We start from the raw sequence: 19,491 nt of genomic DNA, 5'->3' as shown, positions 1-19,491 counted from the left end.
CTGGAGTTTGCAGCGGAAAAATCTATTTGTTTTTTTCAAGATTTACATATTTTGACCTTTTATTGGTGTATATAGAGTTCCTCGAGGGAACCGCTGCAACAGAGTACATATATAAACTCTTATTTATAATGAAAAAAAATTCTATTCTCTATTTTCACTGAAATAATACTTTAACCTTCACTTCAAGTTTGTCTAAAATGAGCAAAACTGCAGTTAAAGCCAACAAAAGAGTAGCTAAAAGCTAAAACTAGGTAAGCAAAAACTTAAAAAGGTAAAACTATCCAAATTTTAATACCCCATTTGTTTCATTGAAACCAAAAAAAGTTTAATAATAAGTATAAATGTTACAAATATCAAAAGCCATAGTGCTCATCTCCTGAATAAACTGCATGAATTTATATGTAAGTGGTGAAATAGCTAAAAGTCTGCTGAATTAGTTAGATGGTGAAAAACGTACAGGAAAATGGGGAAATATAAGAATTTCAAAATGTAAACTCTCTTTGCAGTGGTACATTTGAACCATTTATTTGTTGCTTAATGTCTCTGTCAAGCCTGCTGCTTGTGTAATTCTGTCAAAGACGCATGCAGCATTGAGATAAAGGATAGGATAAACTAAAAAGTTTGGAAGGCTGCCTTATTCTCACCAGAAGTCCTATCTGTTGCACCACAAAGCCCTTTATCTCCATCATTCACAAATGTGAAAAACACCAGAGTCCATGCTGACTGGCGATACAGGATATTTCACTAACATTACTTAAATCACTACTTTGGTGGGACATTTAAATGTCCTTTTCAACAGACCTAAAAGTCCAAAGTGCTGTCCATTGCACCCCAGAGGCCACTATTTTCAGCATTTATCCATGTGAAAAACGCAAAAGTGTCAAAGACACCTGATAGATTGGTTCAATGTGATGCTTTTTAAACTCAAAGCTTTGAAAATCTACCTTATTCTCACCAGAACAACGCCCTTTAGCTCCATAACTCACAAATGTGAAAAAAAACATAGTCCATGTAGAGCAATGTGACTCTTTAAACCATGACTCTGGAGGGACTCAAACCCACAACCTTTGAATGTCTCCTTCAATAGCACTAGAAGTCCAACGCGCTCTCCATTGCACCACAGAGCCCTCTGTCTACAGTCTTTATCCATGTGAAAAATGCAAAGGTGTCAAAATTTAAACAGGACTCACCAGGGGTGGCCAATCCTGGTCCTCAAGGCCCACCATCCTGCATGTTTTACTTGTTTCTCTGCTCCAACAAACCTGATTTGAATCAATGGGTGATTAACAGGCTTCTGCAGAACATGAAGAAAATCACTGATCACTGATCACTGAATCAGGTGTGTTGGAGCAGGAAAACAAGTAAAACATGCAGGATGATGGGCCTCGAGGACCAGGATTGGACACCCCTGCATTAAACTATGACTCTGGTGAGAGGCTAATCTACAGAGTGTCTTCTTTAATACCTCTAGAAGAAAACTGCATCACAGAGCCGCCGGTTTGTAAGAACCTGTCAAACACCCTTCATTGAGATAAAGTCTGGTTCAGTGAGATGTTTTTAAAAGGCTCACTAAAGTACAACCATTGAAACTCTGCCTTATTCTCACCAGAAGTCATATGTGCTTTCAGAACAAAGTCCTTTAGTGCCATTACTCACAAATGGGAAAAATGCCGGAGTCCATGCAGAGTGGAGATACAGGGTATTATTTCAACACTTCTTGAACCATGACTCTGGTGGGACTTGAACCCACAACCTTTGAATGCCTTTTTATAGCACTAGAAGTCCAATGCGCTTTCCATTGCGCCACAGAGCCTCTGCCTGTGCTACTTATCTATGTGAAAATACAAAAGTGTGAATTGCACCTGATAGATTGTGGCAAATTAAGATACATTGCAATGTTTATTTTAGTAGGCTTATTAAAATAAAGCCTTTGAAATCCGACCCTTTTCACAAATGTGAAAAATGTCGAAGTCCATGCAATATGAACCTTTAAACTACGACTCTGGTGGGACTTGTACCCACAACCTTTGAATGTCTTCTTTCAATAGATCTAGAAGTCCAACGCGCTCTCCATTGTGCCACAGGATGGGGTACTCATCTATGTGAAAAATGTAAAAGTGCCGATGACACCTGAGAGATTGTTGTTCATTGCAATGTTTTTTAAAAGGCTTATTTAACTAAAACCTTTGAAAGTCTATCTAATTCTCACCAGAAGTCCTAGGTGTTATATGTCCCACTAGCCCTTTGGCTCTGTAACTCACAAATGTGGGAAAATGCCACAGTTCATGCTGAATATTTCAATAAGACTCCTTAAACCACAACTCTGGTGGAACTCAAACCCACAACCTTTGAATGTCTTCTTTAATCTGCTTTATGAAGATAAGTGGGCCTGTATGTTGAGTAAAATTTGTCTAACTCTTTGGACTTTTGTGTTCATTTTTGTGACTATTTGGAGTTTGTAGAGTGTAACCTATAATTGCAATTGAAAATTAAACATTTAAGTAAAGTCTGAAAAGTTTTTCAAGGAATTTCAGAGAAAAGTAGAGAAAAAGGCTGTGTATGTGAGGTGTCTGTGTTACATCTGTACTGTGTTGAGATGGGGCCTGACTTCCAAGTGGAGACATTGTCTTCAGCTACAATCCCTTTTTGGGAAGTGGGTTTTGTTCTCCTAAGCTCACGTTGTCAAAAAGCAACTGCACGAAGACGAATATAAAAGTTATCTGTTGCACGTCTGAAGACCACAGCTTATGACCATAAAGGGAATTGAATGTACTTGAATCCGTACTGTTCAGGTCCGTCCCAGTGGGATATGTGTGTGTTTTTTACTCTACCACTGGGTGTGGTAAAGGTTAATAAAAAGAAGCAGCCCCAGAGAAACGGGGGGATCTTCACAGATTGGGCCAGAAGTCACGATTTGGCACAGTCTCTGTTATTTTGAATAAACTCTCACTGTTCAAGAATAACTTATGTCTGTACAGTCATTTCTTTTGATCAGTGCATCGTTGCTGCAATTATGAAGACCCAGAAGAACGTCCACCATTTGAAGACACTTCATATGTAAATGCTAATTTGCAAACATGCATTTAAAAAAATGAGTAGGAGGGCCTGACGCTGTTTGCTAATAAGATTCAGAGGACTCAAATGGACGTTTTAGAGGAATGTAGAGCTTTTGGACAAGAACAGGAGACAGCTTAGAAGAGCAGTGAATCAATAATTTATCAGATAAAATGTATTCAGAGACGCCAAGCTGAAAATACCAGGTCAAATGATATTAAGTTTGGAAAAACACCTTTTTTTTCCTGTTACCCTCCAGTCCGGAGGGGGGCGGTAGCGCGCCGTACAGCCGGTTTGCCATCCGCCATAAAACACCAAGAAGAAGAAGAAACAGCACACCGGAGGAAGAAGATGCTTTAAATGTACCGAGATGTCGGCGGCTCTCGGTCGTGTGGAGGTGTTGCTGCTGTCTGCTCACCGAGCCGTGGCTCAAACTCTCTGCGGCAGCTGGAGGAGATGGAGGAAGTCGCCTGCTCGGAACCAGAGGAGGGCTCTCAGCAATAATATTATTAATAATAATAATATTATTACAGGTACTGCTGCTCTTTCGCGTCACTTGCTACAATCCGCCTGCGACCAGCTAACTATCAGTCATGAATGGCATAAGCAATGTAAAGGCTGCAGAGAAACAGGAAGAGTTTTGGTTTTTCATTACTGTCCCTAACTTCTCATTATCGTGTAGGTGTTTGTTTTTTTTGTTTTTTTTAAACAACTCAGGACCTACCTTCCTTTGTTTGAACCCACCCATTTATCAACATGGGACTGACAGGTATTTCTTGTTGACCAGATGTTGCCGTTTAGGTTGATTGTTCAAACATTAAATAGTTTAAGTTTTGAACCTGGGTTTAAACCTCTAAAGACTGCATTTCTTGTTAAAGAGGATAAACCAACATGAAGACCAGAGAGCTGTCTATGCTGAGAAAAGGAAAAAGATTGATCAGAGTCACTGGACAAACATTGAGCATAGAGATGTCCTGAAAAAGAAACTACTGGTGCGCTGAGCAACAGACGTCGGACAGGTCGGCCAAAGAAAACCGTAGTTGATGAGAGCTGTAAAGGAAATACCCCAAAACATCAGGAAGTGACATCACCAACAACCTCCACAGTGCAGGGGTGAAGGTACCACAATCCACTGCTCGAATGAGACTCCAGGAGCAGAAATCTAGAGGCCGTACCACAAGATCCAAACCACTCGTCAGCAGTAAGAATCAGAAGGCCAGAGTGGGATTTGCAAATAAGCACAGAGACCAATGGGACTAAGATTTGAGATGGAAAGGCCAAAGTGTGGAGGAAAGGAGCTGCTTTTGATCTGACGCATACAGACTCATCTGTGGAGCACGGGGGAGGTACTGTCATGGTTTAGGCATGCATGGCTGCTCCTGGAACAGGCTCGTCAACATTTACTGATGGTGTAACTAATGACCGTAGCAGCAGAGTGAATTCCGAAGGGCCCAGAAACCTTTTTTGTCTGCCAATTTAAGGAGAAATGCATCCAAACTAACTGGGAGGAAGTTTATGATGCAGCAGCACAATGAGCCAAAGCACACTGCCAGCAAAATGAAGGACTTCATCGGGAGGGAGGGGGGAGTGGAAGCTTTTAGCCAAGACCTTAACCCAACAGAGCATGCATTTCTCCTCCTGATGAGGAGGCTGAAGGGAGAACACCCACCGAAACAAACAGGAACTGAAAGAAGCTGCCTTAAAACGCAACAGTTTGGTGACATCGATGGGTCGCTGGCTTGAGGCAGTTATTGCGAACAACAAATATTAAACGTTATTTACTTTAAGATTATTTGTTTCTTTACTTTTGCTGTGGTCTAAAACAAACGGTGACGTGTCCTGAGTTTAACTCGTCGAAATGTAAATACCAGGAAATAAAAGCTGAGACTCTGCGCCCTTGTCATACTTTTGCTCTTAAACCCAAATGTGCTCCAGTATTCATGCACTGGCATCCTTAATTAAAGAGAATAAAGCCTCTAATGCCCTTGGGATGTCGCTCAGCTACCACCACGCCAAACTTTAGCTCAATATCTGTGCATTTGACTGAGTTGTGGCCATTTTTGGGTTGGCTGAAACTGGTTAGCAGTGGCAGCCAACTTGAATTAAGTTGACTCCAAAAGGTAATTTTTCTGAGTTTCATTAAAATCGCACAGACTTTAATCAGTAGTGTTGAATCAGTATGTACTGCCACATGTAGTCTGTGTGGCTAAAATGATTAAAGCTGTAAGACGTGACCGACAGCAGTGTCTCATTTATCCTCCTAGACAACAACTTATGTTTCTTCCACTGCCTCACCTGAACTGGACTCGGTGTTTGTCATCATTTAGCCTTTCTGTTACTAATTTTGACATGAAAAGACAGCTATTAATTCCCAGCAGGAGTATTTTTTTTTTTTTCAGAAATCTTGTCTGACTCTTGTTTTTCTTCCTTTTCAAGAAAAGTTGGTGCGCAATGGAGACAACAAGAAAACTGTGGTGAGCCTCTTCTGTTTGACCTTTAATCTTCTGTTCCTTCATTTGGTGCAGAATTTTAAAACCTTTTTTGCCTTTTGATGATAAATACAACTCATTAAACTTCACATCCTGCTTGGGAACTTTAAAGATGAGGTTCTAGTATTGTTGTTTTTTTTCCTCATTTCTGCTGACGGACAGGCTGCACTGTCATTGTTTTCAGGTCTGCATTGAGGGGAATATTGCCAGTGGCAAGACGACATGTCTGGAGTACTTCAGCAAGACGAGCAACATAGAGGTCCGTCAAAGCAAAGTTTATGTCCACGTGTCCTTACAGTCCTACAGGTTATAACTGAGACTGGCTAAAGATATACCAATACTTGTGTTTGACATGAAGAATATAAGCCTGAAAATCAGGGTACAGAGGAATTTGACCTTTTTTTTTCAGAATTAGACCCTAAAGCACCCTTTAATTTAGACCATTTGAAGCATTTGATGTTGTCTGGGTGTGGCAAACATGAATATATTGAAAGTTTGTCTCACTTCCTAAATGTTTGTGGAATCTGACAACATAACATGGAAAACGTCCAGCAGCTCCTCTGTCATCTGTTTGTTTCAGATCCTCACAGAACCGATTTCTAAATGGAGGAACGTCCGCGGACACAACCCTCTGGTAACTTACACGACCGTGCTTTCACTGTTTCACTGCGGGGCTGATATCAAACTTTATACTCCATCCCTGATCTGTTCTCGTCATGTTTGCCTCTGATCTGTGGAGAGAGTTCCTTGGTCTTCATGCTGTCTCTTTCTTGGTGGTAGCCTGAACTACTTAGAGGTGTGAATTCTGGGGCTAAAACTCCCCCCAAAGTACGACGCGACATCTTAAAGCCAAGTTCAAACCTGTCTGCCCCTGCAGGGCCTGATGTACCAGGATCCTCGGCGTTGGGGGATCACGCTGCAGACCTACGTTCAGCTCACCATGTTGGAAAGACACCTGGCTGCCACGGTAAGCGCGCCACCACCGGGGAGCTACTGTCCTGACAGATGGTGTTGGTAAACAGAATAACCCAATCAGGACATCTTTATGGTTTCAGTCTGCTCCCGTCATGATGATGGAGAGGTCGATCTTCAGTGCCAAGTACATCTTTGTGGAGAACCTCTTTCAGAGGTATCAGTAACTGCATTTCATCAGACTTTAAGAGTCAGACAAAACCACAAAATCCAGTCTGAAGTCATAAATTAGGCTTCATGTTCATCAGGCTCTGAATTTAATGCATCTGAGAACTAAGATTTTCTCCGCTCAGTTCAGTTCTGTGGAAAAGCTATGAACTTTTAATATCTTCCCTGTTGTAGATGGCTCTTTGAATGACCCCAGTTTGAAAAATAAGAATAAGAAATAAGAAATAGTTTAATTCTGACCAGACTGATGAGCTAATGGCTAGTCTGAGTGAGGCAATTACTAAAGTGGATAGCTGCCATCTATAGAAGTTCCTTCAAATGTTATGTTATAAACCTTTGCTCTTCCATCAGTCATTCCGGCAGAAATATTACGACATTCCTGCCAGAAGTGCCCCATGATGCACTGGACATGCTAAAGCTAGCTAACCGTGTTATGTGAAATTAGGTGTGGAGTAATATAAAGGCATGTCAAAATGGTGTTTGCTCACCTAAAAGCCATTTTTCTGTTTGCCAAGGTAGCAGTGGCAGCCATCTTGAATTTTAAACATTGGACTGGTGATCACTGTCAGCTACTACCACATAAATCGCTAAACTTGACTGAGTTATAGCCTTTTACCAAGGTAGCTGGGGCAGCCATGTTGAATAAAAAAAAGAAGTTAGCTGTCCCATCGTGCTCGGAGCACATTTTGGGGGTTACTGCAGCTCAATATCTGTAAAGAGTATTCATGGAGGGTCCACTTTAGTCCTGGTGTGACTAGCCATTAGCTCGTCACTCGTGTGAGAATTAAACTCCATTTCTCCAAATTAAAGTTGTTCAAAGACCCGTCTATGACAGGTAAGACATTAAATCTTAATAACCTTTCCACAGATCCTCACTTTAAAAGATATGAAGTATTGCTTTAATGTCTTGGTTTGAAAGTGTTATTACTGTCAGTCCCCACCCCCGACTGATGACTTTTTGTTTCTGTCGCTCCCCTCAGCGGAAAGATGCCAGAGGTGGACTACGCTGTCCTCAGCGAGTGGTTTGATTGGATCACAACAAACATCTTCCTCCCAGTCGACCTGATCGGTAAGAATATAAGATTTAATGAAAGTTTCCACCTCATAAATCAAGCTTTGTCGTCCCGAGAAACATACAAACAGCCGTTTGCGCACGTGTAGAAAGGAGTTTTTATTTGTGAAATTGGAAAAAACGTTGAAAATTCTCAAAGACAAACAGAAGAGACGTGCTTCTCATAAACATTTGTGCACAGATACAAACTGTACCCTGTGTCGTAAAAAGCATAAATGTTAAATTTGGACCTATCCTGATTCCTTCATTTGTTTGTAATTAAAACATTGTTGAACTTTTATTATATTAATGACGGAGACTAAACCCATGTTTTACTCTTAAACAAGAATATTTCTTTATAATGTACATTCCCACCTCCATGCAAGAGATATGAAACATTTTGTCAGCATTTTTAAGTCAGTAAATTGACAAAAAAAACATCAACAAAATAAGCATTATAGGAAGAAAGAGAAATATTAAAAGAAGCATGAACAAAGAGGATTGAAGAGGGAGATGGAAAAGAAGTGGTAAAAGTTGGGTGCAAACTAAGGCAGAAATGATGCACCGTTAAAGCTGAAAAACGCCTCCTGTTCTGGAGTTTCTGATGTTTGTTCTGTAACTTCCTCACCGGGCGCAGTTTACCTGCAGACATCTCCTCAGACGTGCCATGAGAGGTTGAAGCAACGATGCAGAGAGGAGGAGAAAGTCATTCCACTGGTGAGTAATTAGAAGAAGAAACACTCAACCTGTCATTGATGGCCTGGTGTCAGACCTCTCTGTGTGTGTGTGTGTGTGTGTAGGAGTACCTGGAGTCCATTCATCAGCTGCATGAGGACTGGCTCATCAGGTGCACCTCCTCCCCTGTTCCTGCTCCTGTTCTGGTGAGTGCTGCGCTGCTTCTTTGTCTGGAGATCACACATAAAAACTGATATTCCCGCCAGCCGGATGTAGATTTCTGTGACAATTATAAGGAGATAATATCTTACCTGGCTAAGTTAGCTTGAGTGACCTCAGTTTGGAGAAACCAGAGTTTAGTCCTTGTGTGGAAAAAGAAAACATTAAGTGGGGAAAATTTGTTTCCAGGTGATTCCTGCTGATCACGACCTCCAGAAGATGCTGCACCAGTATGAGGAGCACCGAGACAAGATCCTCACAGCTAGCAACCTTTGATGGCCTCGTATACGCTTTTACCATTCCACGATCCAGCTTTTTATATATTTATTTCTTAGGGCTTCATAAAGGATCATTCCCAGCAATATTGACTTACAAAATGTTTTCATCATGAAGGGTTTCTGTATTTGAATAACTTAGACACAAAACTAAATACTCCCAGTGAAACTTTCCTCTGAATGTCAGCTTTATTTAAAAATTCGATTTTTTTTAAATTAAAAATAACTTTTGAAAACAGCAAAGAAACTGATTTATTATATGCTGTTTTACATTAAGATTAGAATAGAGGTCAAGAGTGAATCGCAGTTGAAAGTAAACCCAGAATCCCACACACTGAACAAAAACATCTGAAATTAAGATCTGATAAAATACCTCCCTCGAACTAACCATAATGATAAAAACACTGACATGAAGAAAAACACAAGCAATGATCTCTAAGCAGTTTGAGTCAATTTAAAGCAATAAACTATGGTAAATAAACACTCTGACTGGAAGCAATTTTGAGCAAAAACCCTGAATAGTTTTAAGTTTGTGATCCCAAAATCCAGATCCTGCAGATTGATTCATCAGCATTACATTACCTGTAAACATTGTTCCCAGGAAGGTAAAAAAAACATCTCTAAAAATCAACAAAACACACAGTGAGTCTTTGGTCTTAGCTGGAACAGAAACCTTTGACATAAAAACAGAGGATGGCTTTAAGATGATTTTCCTTCCCACCACATTCGTGACCCTCGACGTTAAACGTTAACAGAGAGTCACTTGCTTCTCCTCTGCTTGGCCTTTTGGATCCCTTCCTGAACCTTTTCCCTCCTGCACCCCTCTGCAGCTCAGGCAGTCTGCTGAACTCTCCGTCAGCACTGAGGGCTGGCTCTGCTCGCTTCCCAACATCCAGTCAGGCTGAGAGGATTTTGCGTATCTGCCGGGGTCGTGGCCGACAACCTCGTTCATCTCCATCTCTTGCGTCTTGAGGTTTGGCTTCACTGCGCCCCTCTCCTTTTGTCTCCGTTCCCCCCTCGCGCCCTCCTCTCTTTTTGTTCTCTTCGCCTCAGCTTTATCTTCTCGGACGTGTAGATGACCCATCCTCTCTGACAGTTCTCTCAGCTCCTGCTCCTCATCACCGGAGCTTGAGGACTGAAACTCTTGTCTGGCCACTCTCACATTTTCTCCGCCTGTAAGTGGGGGAAAAAAAACCAAACATATTGTCTTCAGAAAGAATTTAAACATGTTTTACATAGAACTTAATCTCAGGTTCCTCCTGTTTCTCCTGATCTCTTCTGCGCCTTGATTGGAGTCGACTTGTGGTACATTTAAACTGATTGGACACTATTTGGAACGACACACCGCTCTCTATAGAAGGCCTCCTAGCTGAAAGGTGGCCTCCATTATTCTCAGGTCAAAGAAGTTGCAGAAGAACAACCAGAACTACAAACCACCACCTTTCTGGGCTTGGAGTGACGACTCAGAAGCTTCTGCTCAGAGTAAAATACCTGAAAGCTGCTTGAAAGACTCCTCAGACTGAGAGGAACCAGATTCTCTGGTCTGATGAAACCAAGATTGAACTGTTTGGCCTCGAGTCTAAATGTTCTGTCTGGAAGAAAGTCATCATGAGCTCAACACCATCCCCACAGTGACTGGTCAGGGTTCAGGGGAAAGACGAATGGAGTAAATTACAATGAAAACCTGTTCGTCTGAGCTCAGGACCTCAGACTGGGCTGAAGGTTCAGCTTCTACCATAACAACAAACCAAATCACACAGAGAAGGCAACACAGGCGGCTTAGAGACGACTGAGAGAATGTCCTAGAGCAGACTAGTCAGAGACCTGATTTGAACTCTATCACACATCTCTGAAGAGACCAGAAAATGGCTCCACCAACGGTCCCCATCCACTCAAACTGAGCTTAAGAGAATAAGAAAAGAACAGAAAATCCTCCAATCCAGATGTTCAAAGCTTGTTGCATCAAACCATCAAACTGCTGCCGAAGGAGCTTCAACTCAACACTAAGTAGAGGCTCTAAATGCTTATGGAAATGTGATATTTTATAAATATGTATTTTCATTAAAATGTTAGTACGAAGATTGTGAAGAATGGGTCAGGATTGTGCACTGAGGAGGAGAATTCTACAGGAAATATTGCTTCGTTTTAAAGTCATCACAGGTAAATAAAACCGAGTGCATGTGTTGTGATGGTTACCAGGATGTTGAGTCTCGGCAGGATCCTCCTCGATGGAGGGGGGCTTCTCAGGCTTCAGCCTGGGCTTCACTTTGGACCCAGCTCTCAGCGTGATGTAGAGGGAAATGGCCTGAGGACCGCTGAGCCCGTCATCCACTCTGTTTTCATCAGTGGCACTCGCATCCGACGTTGTGGTGCTCCTTCCATCGTTCTCCTCGGCCGACCCGCTCGTCCTCTCGCTGATGCCAGCAGACTTATCCACTTTGCTGAAATCGTCTCGGCTCAGGAGTGTCGGCGCGCCAGCTTGACTGCCCCTGATGCTGTCTCGTTTTGAAACCGCGGCCTGATGAGGCACCTTTTTGCTGCCCGTGGCACCGTGTGCTCTGTGGAGTTGCTCTGTCATCAGGGGACGACCCCTGAAGGCCAGGTCTGGGTATATCCTCTGCATTTCCATAACGGACTGGTCAACGCTGCTGAGGTGGTAGCATCGAGGCTTAGGCTGGGGCTTCGATGCAGGGCCGCTCTCCAGATCCACAGAGACCTGGGGAAATGAAACGAAGCCGAGGCTGCAGTTGGCTTATTTAGGCTCGATATGTACGGGATCAAAGTTTCCTTTTGTCACAAACCAGCCTTCCATCCTACCTCTTCTTTATCCTTCTTCTCCTCGTTGTCTTTCATGTCATCTAACACGGTTTTCTTTTCTGTGTGATCCGTCTCTTTTGCAGGCTGTTCTCTTCTCTGGAGAGCTTCCAACCATTCCTGCAATATTGGATCAGAACTGCCAGTTACCCTATTCCTAATTATAGACTTTACACTGTTCAATCATAGGGAAATAAAATTAAATATATGCATATTTTCGTGTCAGTTTGCATTAATAAGTCTCGCGTAGACTGTGGCTAGTCTAGAAACTGTGTTTGACATCAGAACCGTCCAGATCGTACCTGTGGCCCCAGCTGATCCTCCAGCAGAAGGTCCAGGACGTTATAACACAGCACCCGGGCCAGCAGCAGTTCAAAGCCCAGCTGCATGGCCGTCTTTGGGTCGGCGTCCGCACTAAGTCTGAACTCGCTGAAATAAATCGGGACAGAAAAGAGGACTGAACAATGCTAGAAGAAACAGGCACTGTGACTGTGTTTTTCTGTAACGTACCGCAATAAGAACAGAATAACAGAAGTACACAAAAGACAACTATGGTAAAAAACTTCCTGAAATGAAGTCAACAGGTATAAATGTTTTAAGACCATACTTTAAAACAAACAGTGTTGGAGTCTAACAGGCAGCTGGTTTTATATTTAGGATGTGTGAACGCCCACTCTCCTCTGGTAACATCTTGGAACAACCAGAAGTAAACAATCAGTAGAACTAAGTGACCTGACGGGCACGTAAAGCTGCAAAATGTTAAAGAAAATGAAACAAGCTTTCTCAAAAAAAGAGATTTTATGAAGTAGGGTTCTGTGGCATTGTTAACAGCAGTCAGTATCTTACCTGCAGTAGACAGCAGTTTACTGATTTGGAGAGTTACAATTTTTCACTACAACACTGTTTACATATATACATCATAGGCAGATGGAAGAAAGATAGGGGAATATGTTTTCAGGAAGGGTTTATGTTACGTTGGTCCTGTCATAGAGGGGTTCCTATAGCGGTAACGGTTCTGTCATACTCCATGAGAAGTCAGGAAGTCTGTTCGCGGTCACGTGGTTGCGAGATGTTCGTTTTCGCACACCTTTCATCCACGAGACACGCGGCTCAGAACTCCCAGGAAGCTCCTCCCTCCTCCTCCAGCATTAACCTACTGGCTTCTCAGCTCTCCTGTCCTTGTACAGTATTTTGCTTCCCTCACACCAACCAGATTTGTTTATTAATTTGTTTATTTGCAAATGTGATGGTGCACCAAAATGATCAAACAAAGGGAACGTGTCTCTATGCTGCCCGGCCGATGCGTACTTCCTCCTGGCCACCACTCGGCCAGCTGCTTCTCAGCTGAGCAGTAGAAGCAAAATGGCTCCATTAAAGCTCAATGGCTTTTCCGCATAAACACGCCCACAACAACTCCTGACCAATCACACAACCAGGGCCTTGAGTCACAAAGGGGCGGACAAAGCTACGAGAGCAAAATGATGCAATCATCATCACGCAACCACGTGAATATACGACAGCTGACTTTGTTTCTTCTCATGGAGTATGACAACAGCTTAAGCACGAGCTTTATAGCTTCACGTCTACGGCGTTTGTTTTCACTGTCTTCTTGTCTCACCTTTGAGAGGCATCGTTATGGGGCAGGTAGCCAATAGAGGCCAGAACAGACTGAAGCGTAGAACTACTGAAAACCGGCAGGAGGCAGTAAACATACGCACCTGTGAAAGTCTGGAAAAAGGAAAAAGGCAACAGTGTTCACATCAAGGTTTCAACAGCATGAACGCTTATTCACACAATAATAATAATAAAAAAATTAAAAGAAACAAACAGCTTTATTATAGTACAGGTAATAAAGCTATGATACGAAACTTGAATAAATTTTAAAGGGTGCTGATGCAGCTACTGCCCAAAAAAGGTTTCCATGTATGAACTGAAAACGAAGTGTAAAGAGAACCAGGATCAGAAAACTTTATAAGGCTGCTGCCATTGGCTCATTGAGTTTGCTATGGTAACCACACGCCTGTGTCTATCACTCCCTGACAGCACTCTTATGCTGTGGCTCACTCACTGTATAGGACCCTACACACACACATATACATATATATATATATATATATATATATATATATATAGCGAGTCTGCCATTTTGTTTTTAACCGTAATCATTTGTTCACATTTATGAAGTAGTAACCACGATGTTGTGATTGAGTTCAGCCCTATTTAGACAGGCAGACATAAAGTAAGCCTCAAACAAACAGTCAAAAACTGTAAGTGGTACTGAAAACCTCCCTGACCTGTAAGCGGCAGACGTTTTCAGTCATCACATGGCAGTTTTTCATGTCAGTGTTCTACGTAGGAGATAGGACAAATTCAAGATCCTCCACTTCTAGTTTTGAAGAGACAGGAATGGAAGTCAATGGGAGTTTGAAAGAGCGTACTCTGCACTCTGAGGGGATTTGAGAAAAAAAACATAAATCCCTTTAGCAGTGAGAGAGACAGAAAGTGAAAGAAGACAGAAATGTTTACGATTTGAAGTATGAATTGTATAAAGGGTGTAAAGACTGTAAAACTAATAACCGTTTGTTTGCACAAATTTAGTAATGTTTTGACAGCTCAAAAGTTATTCTAATTCTGAAACCTTGATAAAAACTTCAAAAATCATTAAATCTAAACTGTAATAACTATGTATACTAAAAAGTTTAGCAAAAGTGGCACATTATTTCCAATACAGCTGCACGTTTTAATGTATTTTTTTGGTACGGATTTTTCTAAAGCTGCAGGAGGAGCAGAGAATAAAAAACAAATTATCACAACAATAAAAGTATGATGGGAATAAGGCTGCTTCAGTGCTTCTGTATTGACATTGTTTAGTAGGATCTATTAACACAGGAGAAGAAACGTCACCAAGAATCTCTTCATGAAGTCAGACAGCAGACCTGACAGTGTGTACTCATGGTGTGTTCGGCCTCCTGTTCACGCTTCCAGTTTCATTCTCTTTCCCCATCAGAATGCGCTCGGGGACCTGAATAACGAGTTTGCATGCCACAGTTTTACTGCTTCTGTTTGAGCACACGAACCTACCTGTCGTGATTTGACTTCTCCTCAAAACAGGAAGTGAAAGGTCTTTTTTTTAAAAAAAAAAACCAAACTCGTACCTCCTGCGTAACACGCTGTAGCCACAGAAAAACTGACGTGTGACGACCTTCTGCCACTTACAGTTCAGTACAGTGCCTCTCTTATTAAGCGTGCTGTCAGGGAGTGACAAACAGGTGTGTGTGTGTGTGGTTACCATATGGTGGTTAGCCTTCAAAATGACTAGAAATGTTCCAGTTTTCAGTGTGTTTCCTATTATTCTTAGTACTTTTCCACAGTCAGCCACCTGTCCCCTTCCCCTCACACCTGTCCCTTTGTAATCGCTAGGCTCACCTGTCACCACTTATCTCATCAGCATCGCTCCGTTTGAACCCTGTTCTTGCCCTCATTCGGCATTCTGACATTGTGCTCTCATGCCACACCAGGTGCTCCTCGAGTTTCATTTGTTGCCTCGTTTATTAAGTCTTTCAGTTTGACTCGAGCTCCTCGCATCGGTCTGCATTCTGGGCACGACTCCACCCAAAACCGGACAGATTTACACAAAGCTGATTTTTCAGGAAAGCTAACATTTCTGCTGCAGGTCAGCCGTTCGTTTGCGTGATCTGAGAGTGAAGCTTTTTGAACCCAGCTCTCGGAGTGGAGATTCTTTTAAAACACCTTGATTTGCATTGCAAAGTCAGCTGCGATGTGTGTAATCGCACATGTGCACCATGGACGGCTGCAGTCAGTAGCTGTTCTGCACGAGCAGCTCCACAACTATTAATAACGGCAGATAGAGTGCTGTTTATGTTGCTCACCATTTTCAACATGTAGCAGCAACCCAACCTCACTGTAAGTCCAAACAAACATCCCTGTATTCACCATTATCACCTTGTTGAAAACCTGGCAGCAGTGTTGCCATATACACAATAATTATTGTTTCTATAAGATAATTTTAGGGTCAAACACCCTTTCTTTTCTGTGCACATGTTCACCAATCACAACAAACAGCTAATCTTATAACCTCTCCCCTCTGAGAAAGCGCACCTCACTCAGCACATATGATAGTTTGGGTCAAAACACAATAATTATAAAGTGACAGTTTGTCATTTCTTATCTGGCAACCCTGCCCAGCATAGAGACTACAGCACGACAAGCTGGGGTGGTAGAAGGTCGGACCCAGAATACAGGCAGACACAAGGAACGCGAGAAAACAAACAAAAAAAACTTTAATAAAAAAATAACAAAAAGCAGGCGTGGCAGCAAAACTTACTCGTGTAACTTCAGGCACCACAAGAACAACCGGACAGCGTGTTACTGTAAAAGCGATTCACCACAGAAGAAGTGCAAGAGACTGATTACAAAGTGGGGACAGGTGCGCAGATGCGCCACTCCGCTTGTAGAAGGAGACTTTTGTAAAGACAGCAAGAGAAAACGAAACCTTGAGCGTCTTGATCTCCTTCCTCCAGGGCTGCAGGAACAGGTTGACGCAGATGGTCTCCAGCACCTCGGCGGCCCGGATGAAAGCCGTCAGGTGTCTCCTGCAGCCCGCGCTCCCGCCGCCGCACCTCTCCGCCACCGCCTGCTGGAAGGGCAGCAGCGTGAAGGTGCGCGCGAGCTCCGCCTGCCCTCCGCGCAGGAACCGAGCCGCCTTCTTGTGGAGCTCGCTGTCCTGACCCGGCCGAGCCTCCGGGCCCTGCTGCAGGTACCAGCTCAGGTAGTCCTTGTACAGGTCCTGGCAGGGGTACCCCGCCTGGCCTCCGCCTCCTGCTGCTCCTGCTGCTCCTCCGTCCATCATGACTCCGTCAGCAACCAGAAGCTGTCAAAGTCTGATGAGGAAGTGAAGGAGCCTCAAACTGCCTCACAAGGAAGTGAGACTCTCTCTGCCTCCGTTTCCTCTCCAAACCGAAGAGAAATAAAAACACAACTCTGAGGCAGGTGTGGGCACCCCCAGCGTGACAAAGAAATACTCTAATAAATAAGAGAAGTTGTTATTTATGACTTCATTATACTAATGCTGTGGGACACGTGTCAAACTGAAGGTCCGCGGGCAAAGTCCGGACCTTGTTAACGTTTCATCTGGCCCTTAAGACAGCGTTTTCATTTGATTTTGTCTCCAGTTTGTGACTGATCGAGCCTCTGTCGCTTCTTGTTTTGCGTAAAAAAAACTATCACAAGCCCGTTCACAAGTCACAAGCCAGAAAGTTTTTGGCGGCTTAATTTGTCAGTATTCTTTCAATTTTGCCGTGGAAAGAGCAACAGAGGCGATCGGTTGTGTCACCGTTCCACCGTTATTCTCGAACAAACGGGATGGTTACAAAATCAAAAAGACAAACAAAAAAAAAAAAGCTTATTGTTTACCAATAATTATATGCTAAATCACATGCGAGAGCACAAGGTCATGTTGGTGTGTTCTAAAACTCCCCCCAAAACTAGCTAATATTAAGGGCCTTAGCCCACACACATTCCTGTAGTGACAGATATTATGTTGAGAAAACAGCAACAAACTAAACAAAACAGCGTCGTGCACAAATGTAGAAGTTTCACATAGTGTAGCATTCTTTCACACAGCTGTGTTGTTTTTGAGAAAGAGTTTTATAAGCTTGAAAAGTGATATAAAGCAGTCCCTCGTTTGACTCTCTGTTAGCCTAGCCTGGATAAAGATTTCTGCCATTTTCTCCACACTGGGACTTCTAGATCCAGACTGACAGACAGGTGATGGCTAACCAACCAGACAGTGTGGTGATGGATAAGATCCAGAAGAAAGCAGTGGTGATAGATGTAGCAGTCCCAGGAGACTGTAACATCAGGAAGAAGGATCATGAAAATCTGGAGAAATACCATGGGCTGAAAGAGGAAATATAGAAGTTGTGGAGAGTCAAGGCCTCTGTGGTACCAGGGCAAGATGAGAGTTTTTATATATATGTTTCCATATACATAAATGAATATAAAAAAGCTAAATATTTTAAAAAGTATAAAGGGTTCAAAGGTTAAAGTCAAAGCAGGATTGTCTTTAATAAGCTGAACATTTTGTTGAATGGTTCAAACATGTACAGAAGAACAATAAAGCGACAATAATGAACAAAAACAGGATAATGGTAGTATGAACGCTTTTTAGAAACTGAAAGATCATTTCAGAAAAAGTTATGTTGAATGAAAGTATTCATGTCGACATGTTATCATGGTGGAAATCATCAAATGTGCCGAGTGTTCACGGCAGCCCTCTGAACCCATAATGGTCTGAGTCTGGTGTCCACTTCCTGTCCTGCATGTTTGAGACGTTTAACACCGTCTTTAAATGACCGGGTCATTAGAAGGTCACATGACTGATGGTCGGAACCAGGGGAACATTTAGAACCTGCTAATTCACTGTTGCTAGGCAACATCAGAGTCAGTGAATTAGGCTCCTGTCGGAAGGGCGGAGCCTAATTTAGTGCTATTGCTAAGCCACATCAAAGTCGCTAAATTCCTTTGTGACATCATATCTTGATGACATCACACAGACCTTTAGAAGAGCCAAGAATCTATGACCCAGTTCAGTCTTCTACAAGTTAGAGTACTGTTCACTCGAGTCCTTATCTGAGCGTAGAAAGTTCGTTTTACATTGAAAGCCATGGAAGCACAGAGTTTTATTATGGAAGTAACACCTACAAGCACCATCTTCAAGTCATGCAGGTTCAAAGCCCAAGGCCTGCAGCAAAATTTAAAAGGCGAAGGGAAATTTTCGGTCTGGTTCAAAAGCCGTAATTTCTTTCGCAGTAAGGAGTCCCCCGGCCCCTGGGACCTGCGAAAAAAGCGCAGGTTTGAGTGGTTGGCCCAATTCAGAGGGAACATGGATCTATTGGAAATGAAGGAGCCGCAAAAGAAAAGCGGTTCCAACTTGGAAGATGGCATCTATCCACTGGTTGGATTCAAATTGGGAAGCACCACCAATTTGAGTCCCTCCTTGTCAAGGATGGATTATTCCGGAGTGTGGGCCGAAAGGAAACAGCGTAGGTTTGAGACTCTTGCACGTTTCAGAGGAGTCTCTTTTAGAGAAACACAAAAAGAGTGTGGCTCTGTGAAAGAACTTCCCATGGATATGGATCAGCCCACTGAAACACAACAGAATGTGTTCAGCAGAAAAGTCATTTCTGCCCTACGTCAGAAAAGTCACAGCAAGGACTCGACAGGTTTGTGGGCAAGACGGAAGGAGCAACGATCGAAAGTTCTGGCGCGTTTTAGAAAGATGACAGAGGTTGAAGAAGAAGGAAAAGGCCAAAGAATGGAGTCTACTGATGAACCTGAGGCTAGAAAAAAATTGATCATTCGCCGTCCTCCCAGAAATCAGCCGTCTTTGCCACACCGGTATCCCACAGGCGTTTGGGAACTGCGTAAAGAAAGATGGTCAAAGAAGTTTGGACATAAGGCTGATTCGAGTGTGCAAGGCGTGAGGAACGAGGGTAGAGGAAAAAAACTCAAGAAAGAGCTCCCCGACAGACTTCCCCGACGTCAGAGAAACTGGGGTTCAACTCAAGAAGAGAGGTTCACCCAGCATGGAAATGTGAGGCGGCATCCCAGGTATCAACGTGTCAGAGACGAAAACCAGACAAGATATAATGGACCTAACTTCAAGAGATCATTCCAACCCAGACAGCAAAGTGTTTGCTCTCACTGCCACGCATGTGTTCATGGTGCAAGATGGGACAGCCACCCATCCCAG

At 42.9% G+C, this 19,491-nt stretch overlaps 2 protein-coding genes and 1 non-coding gene across 4 annotated transcripts; 1 reads left to right on the top strand and 2 right to left on the bottom strand.

Moving 5' to 3' along the window:
* Nucleotides 1-1,725: 1,725 nt before the first annotated feature.
* Nucleotides 1,726-1,813, bottom strand: trnar-ucu. The gene is given in 2 exon segments: nt 1,726-1,761; nt 1,777-1,813. It is a non-coding gene; the product is annotated as a tRNA-Arg (tRNA).
* Nucleotides 1,814-3,379: 1,566 nt separating this feature from the next.
* tk2 (thymidine kinase 2) lies at nt 3,380-9,507 on the top strand. The gene is made up of 10 exons (XM_017427038.3): nt 3,380-3,587; nt 5,491-5,528; nt 5,728-5,802; nt 6,124-6,177; nt 6,421-6,510; nt 6,599-6,672; nt 7,664-7,752; nt 8,372-8,451; nt 8,535-8,615; nt 8,818-9,507. The coding sequence occupies exons 1-10, from the start codon at nt 3,425-3,427 to the stop codon at nt 8,902-8,904; spliced, it is 831 nt and encodes a 276-aa protein (XP_017282527.1). The 5' UTR covers nt 3,380-3,424; the 3' UTR covers nt 8,905-9,507.
* LOC108242277 lies at nt 9,074-16,712 on the bottom strand. 2 transcript variants are annotated; one of them, XM_017427025.3, is made up of 6 exons: nt 16,231-16,712; nt 13,336-13,445; nt 12,020-12,146; nt 11,721-11,837; nt 11,100-11,619; nt 9,074-10,076 (listed from the first exon to the last, which is right to left on the bottom strand). In XM_017427025.3, the coding sequence occupies exons 1-6, from the start codon at nt 16,585-16,587 to the stop codon at nt 9,652-9,654; spliced, it is 1,656 nt and encodes a 551-aa protein (XP_017282514.1). In that variant the 5' UTR covers nt 16,588-16,712; the 3' UTR covers nt 9,074-9,651. The 2 variants fall into 2 exon arrangements, with proteins under 2 accessions (XP_017282514.1, XP_024865238.1); XM_025009470.2 differs by lacking the exon at nt 16,231-16,712 and adding an exon at nt 14,012-16,051.
* Nucleotides 16,713-19,491: the final 2,779 nt, after the last annotated feature.

The sequence above is a fragment of the Kryptolebias marmoratus genome, linkage group LG22 (assembly GCF_001649575.2).
Source record: "Kryptolebias marmoratus isolate JLee-2015 linkage group LG22, ASM164957v2, whole genome shotgun sequence".
NCBI classification, from domain to species: domain Eukaryota; kingdom Metazoa; phylum Chordata; class Actinopteri; order Cyprinodontiformes; family Rivulidae; genus Kryptolebias; species Kryptolebias marmoratus.
The sequence above is the reverse complement of the archived record's forward strand: the minus strand, read 5'-3'. Positions and strand labels throughout refer to the sequence as shown.

Bases quoted from the DNA above. Each gene is read 5' to 3' on its own strand.
- tk2 (XM_017427038.3), top strand. From the start codon at position 3,425: ATGTCGGCGGCTCTCGGTCGTGTGGAGGTGTTGCTGCTGTCTGCTCAC. The intron at 5,529-5,727 runs GTGAGCCTCTTC...CATTGTTTTCAG, and splicing joins GAGACAACAAGAAAACTGTG to GTCTGCATTGAGGGGAATAT. The intron at 8,452-8,534 runs GTGAGTAATTAG...GTGTGTGTGTAG, and splicing joins AGGAGAAAGTCATTCCACTG to GAGTACCTGGAGTCCATTCA.
- LOC108242277 (XM_017427025.3), bottom strand. From the start codon at position 16,587: ATGATGGACGGAGGAGCAGCAGGAGCAGCAGGAGGCGGAGGCCAGGCG. The intron at 13,446-16,230 runs GTTTCGTTTTCT...TCCTTTTTCCAG, and splicing joins AGGAGATCAAGACGCTCAAG to ACTTTCACAGGTGCGTATGT. The intron at 11,620-11,720 runs GTAGGATGGAAG...TCATTTCCCCAG, and splicing joins AGAAGAAGGATAAAGAAGAG to GTCTCTGTGGATCTGGAGAG.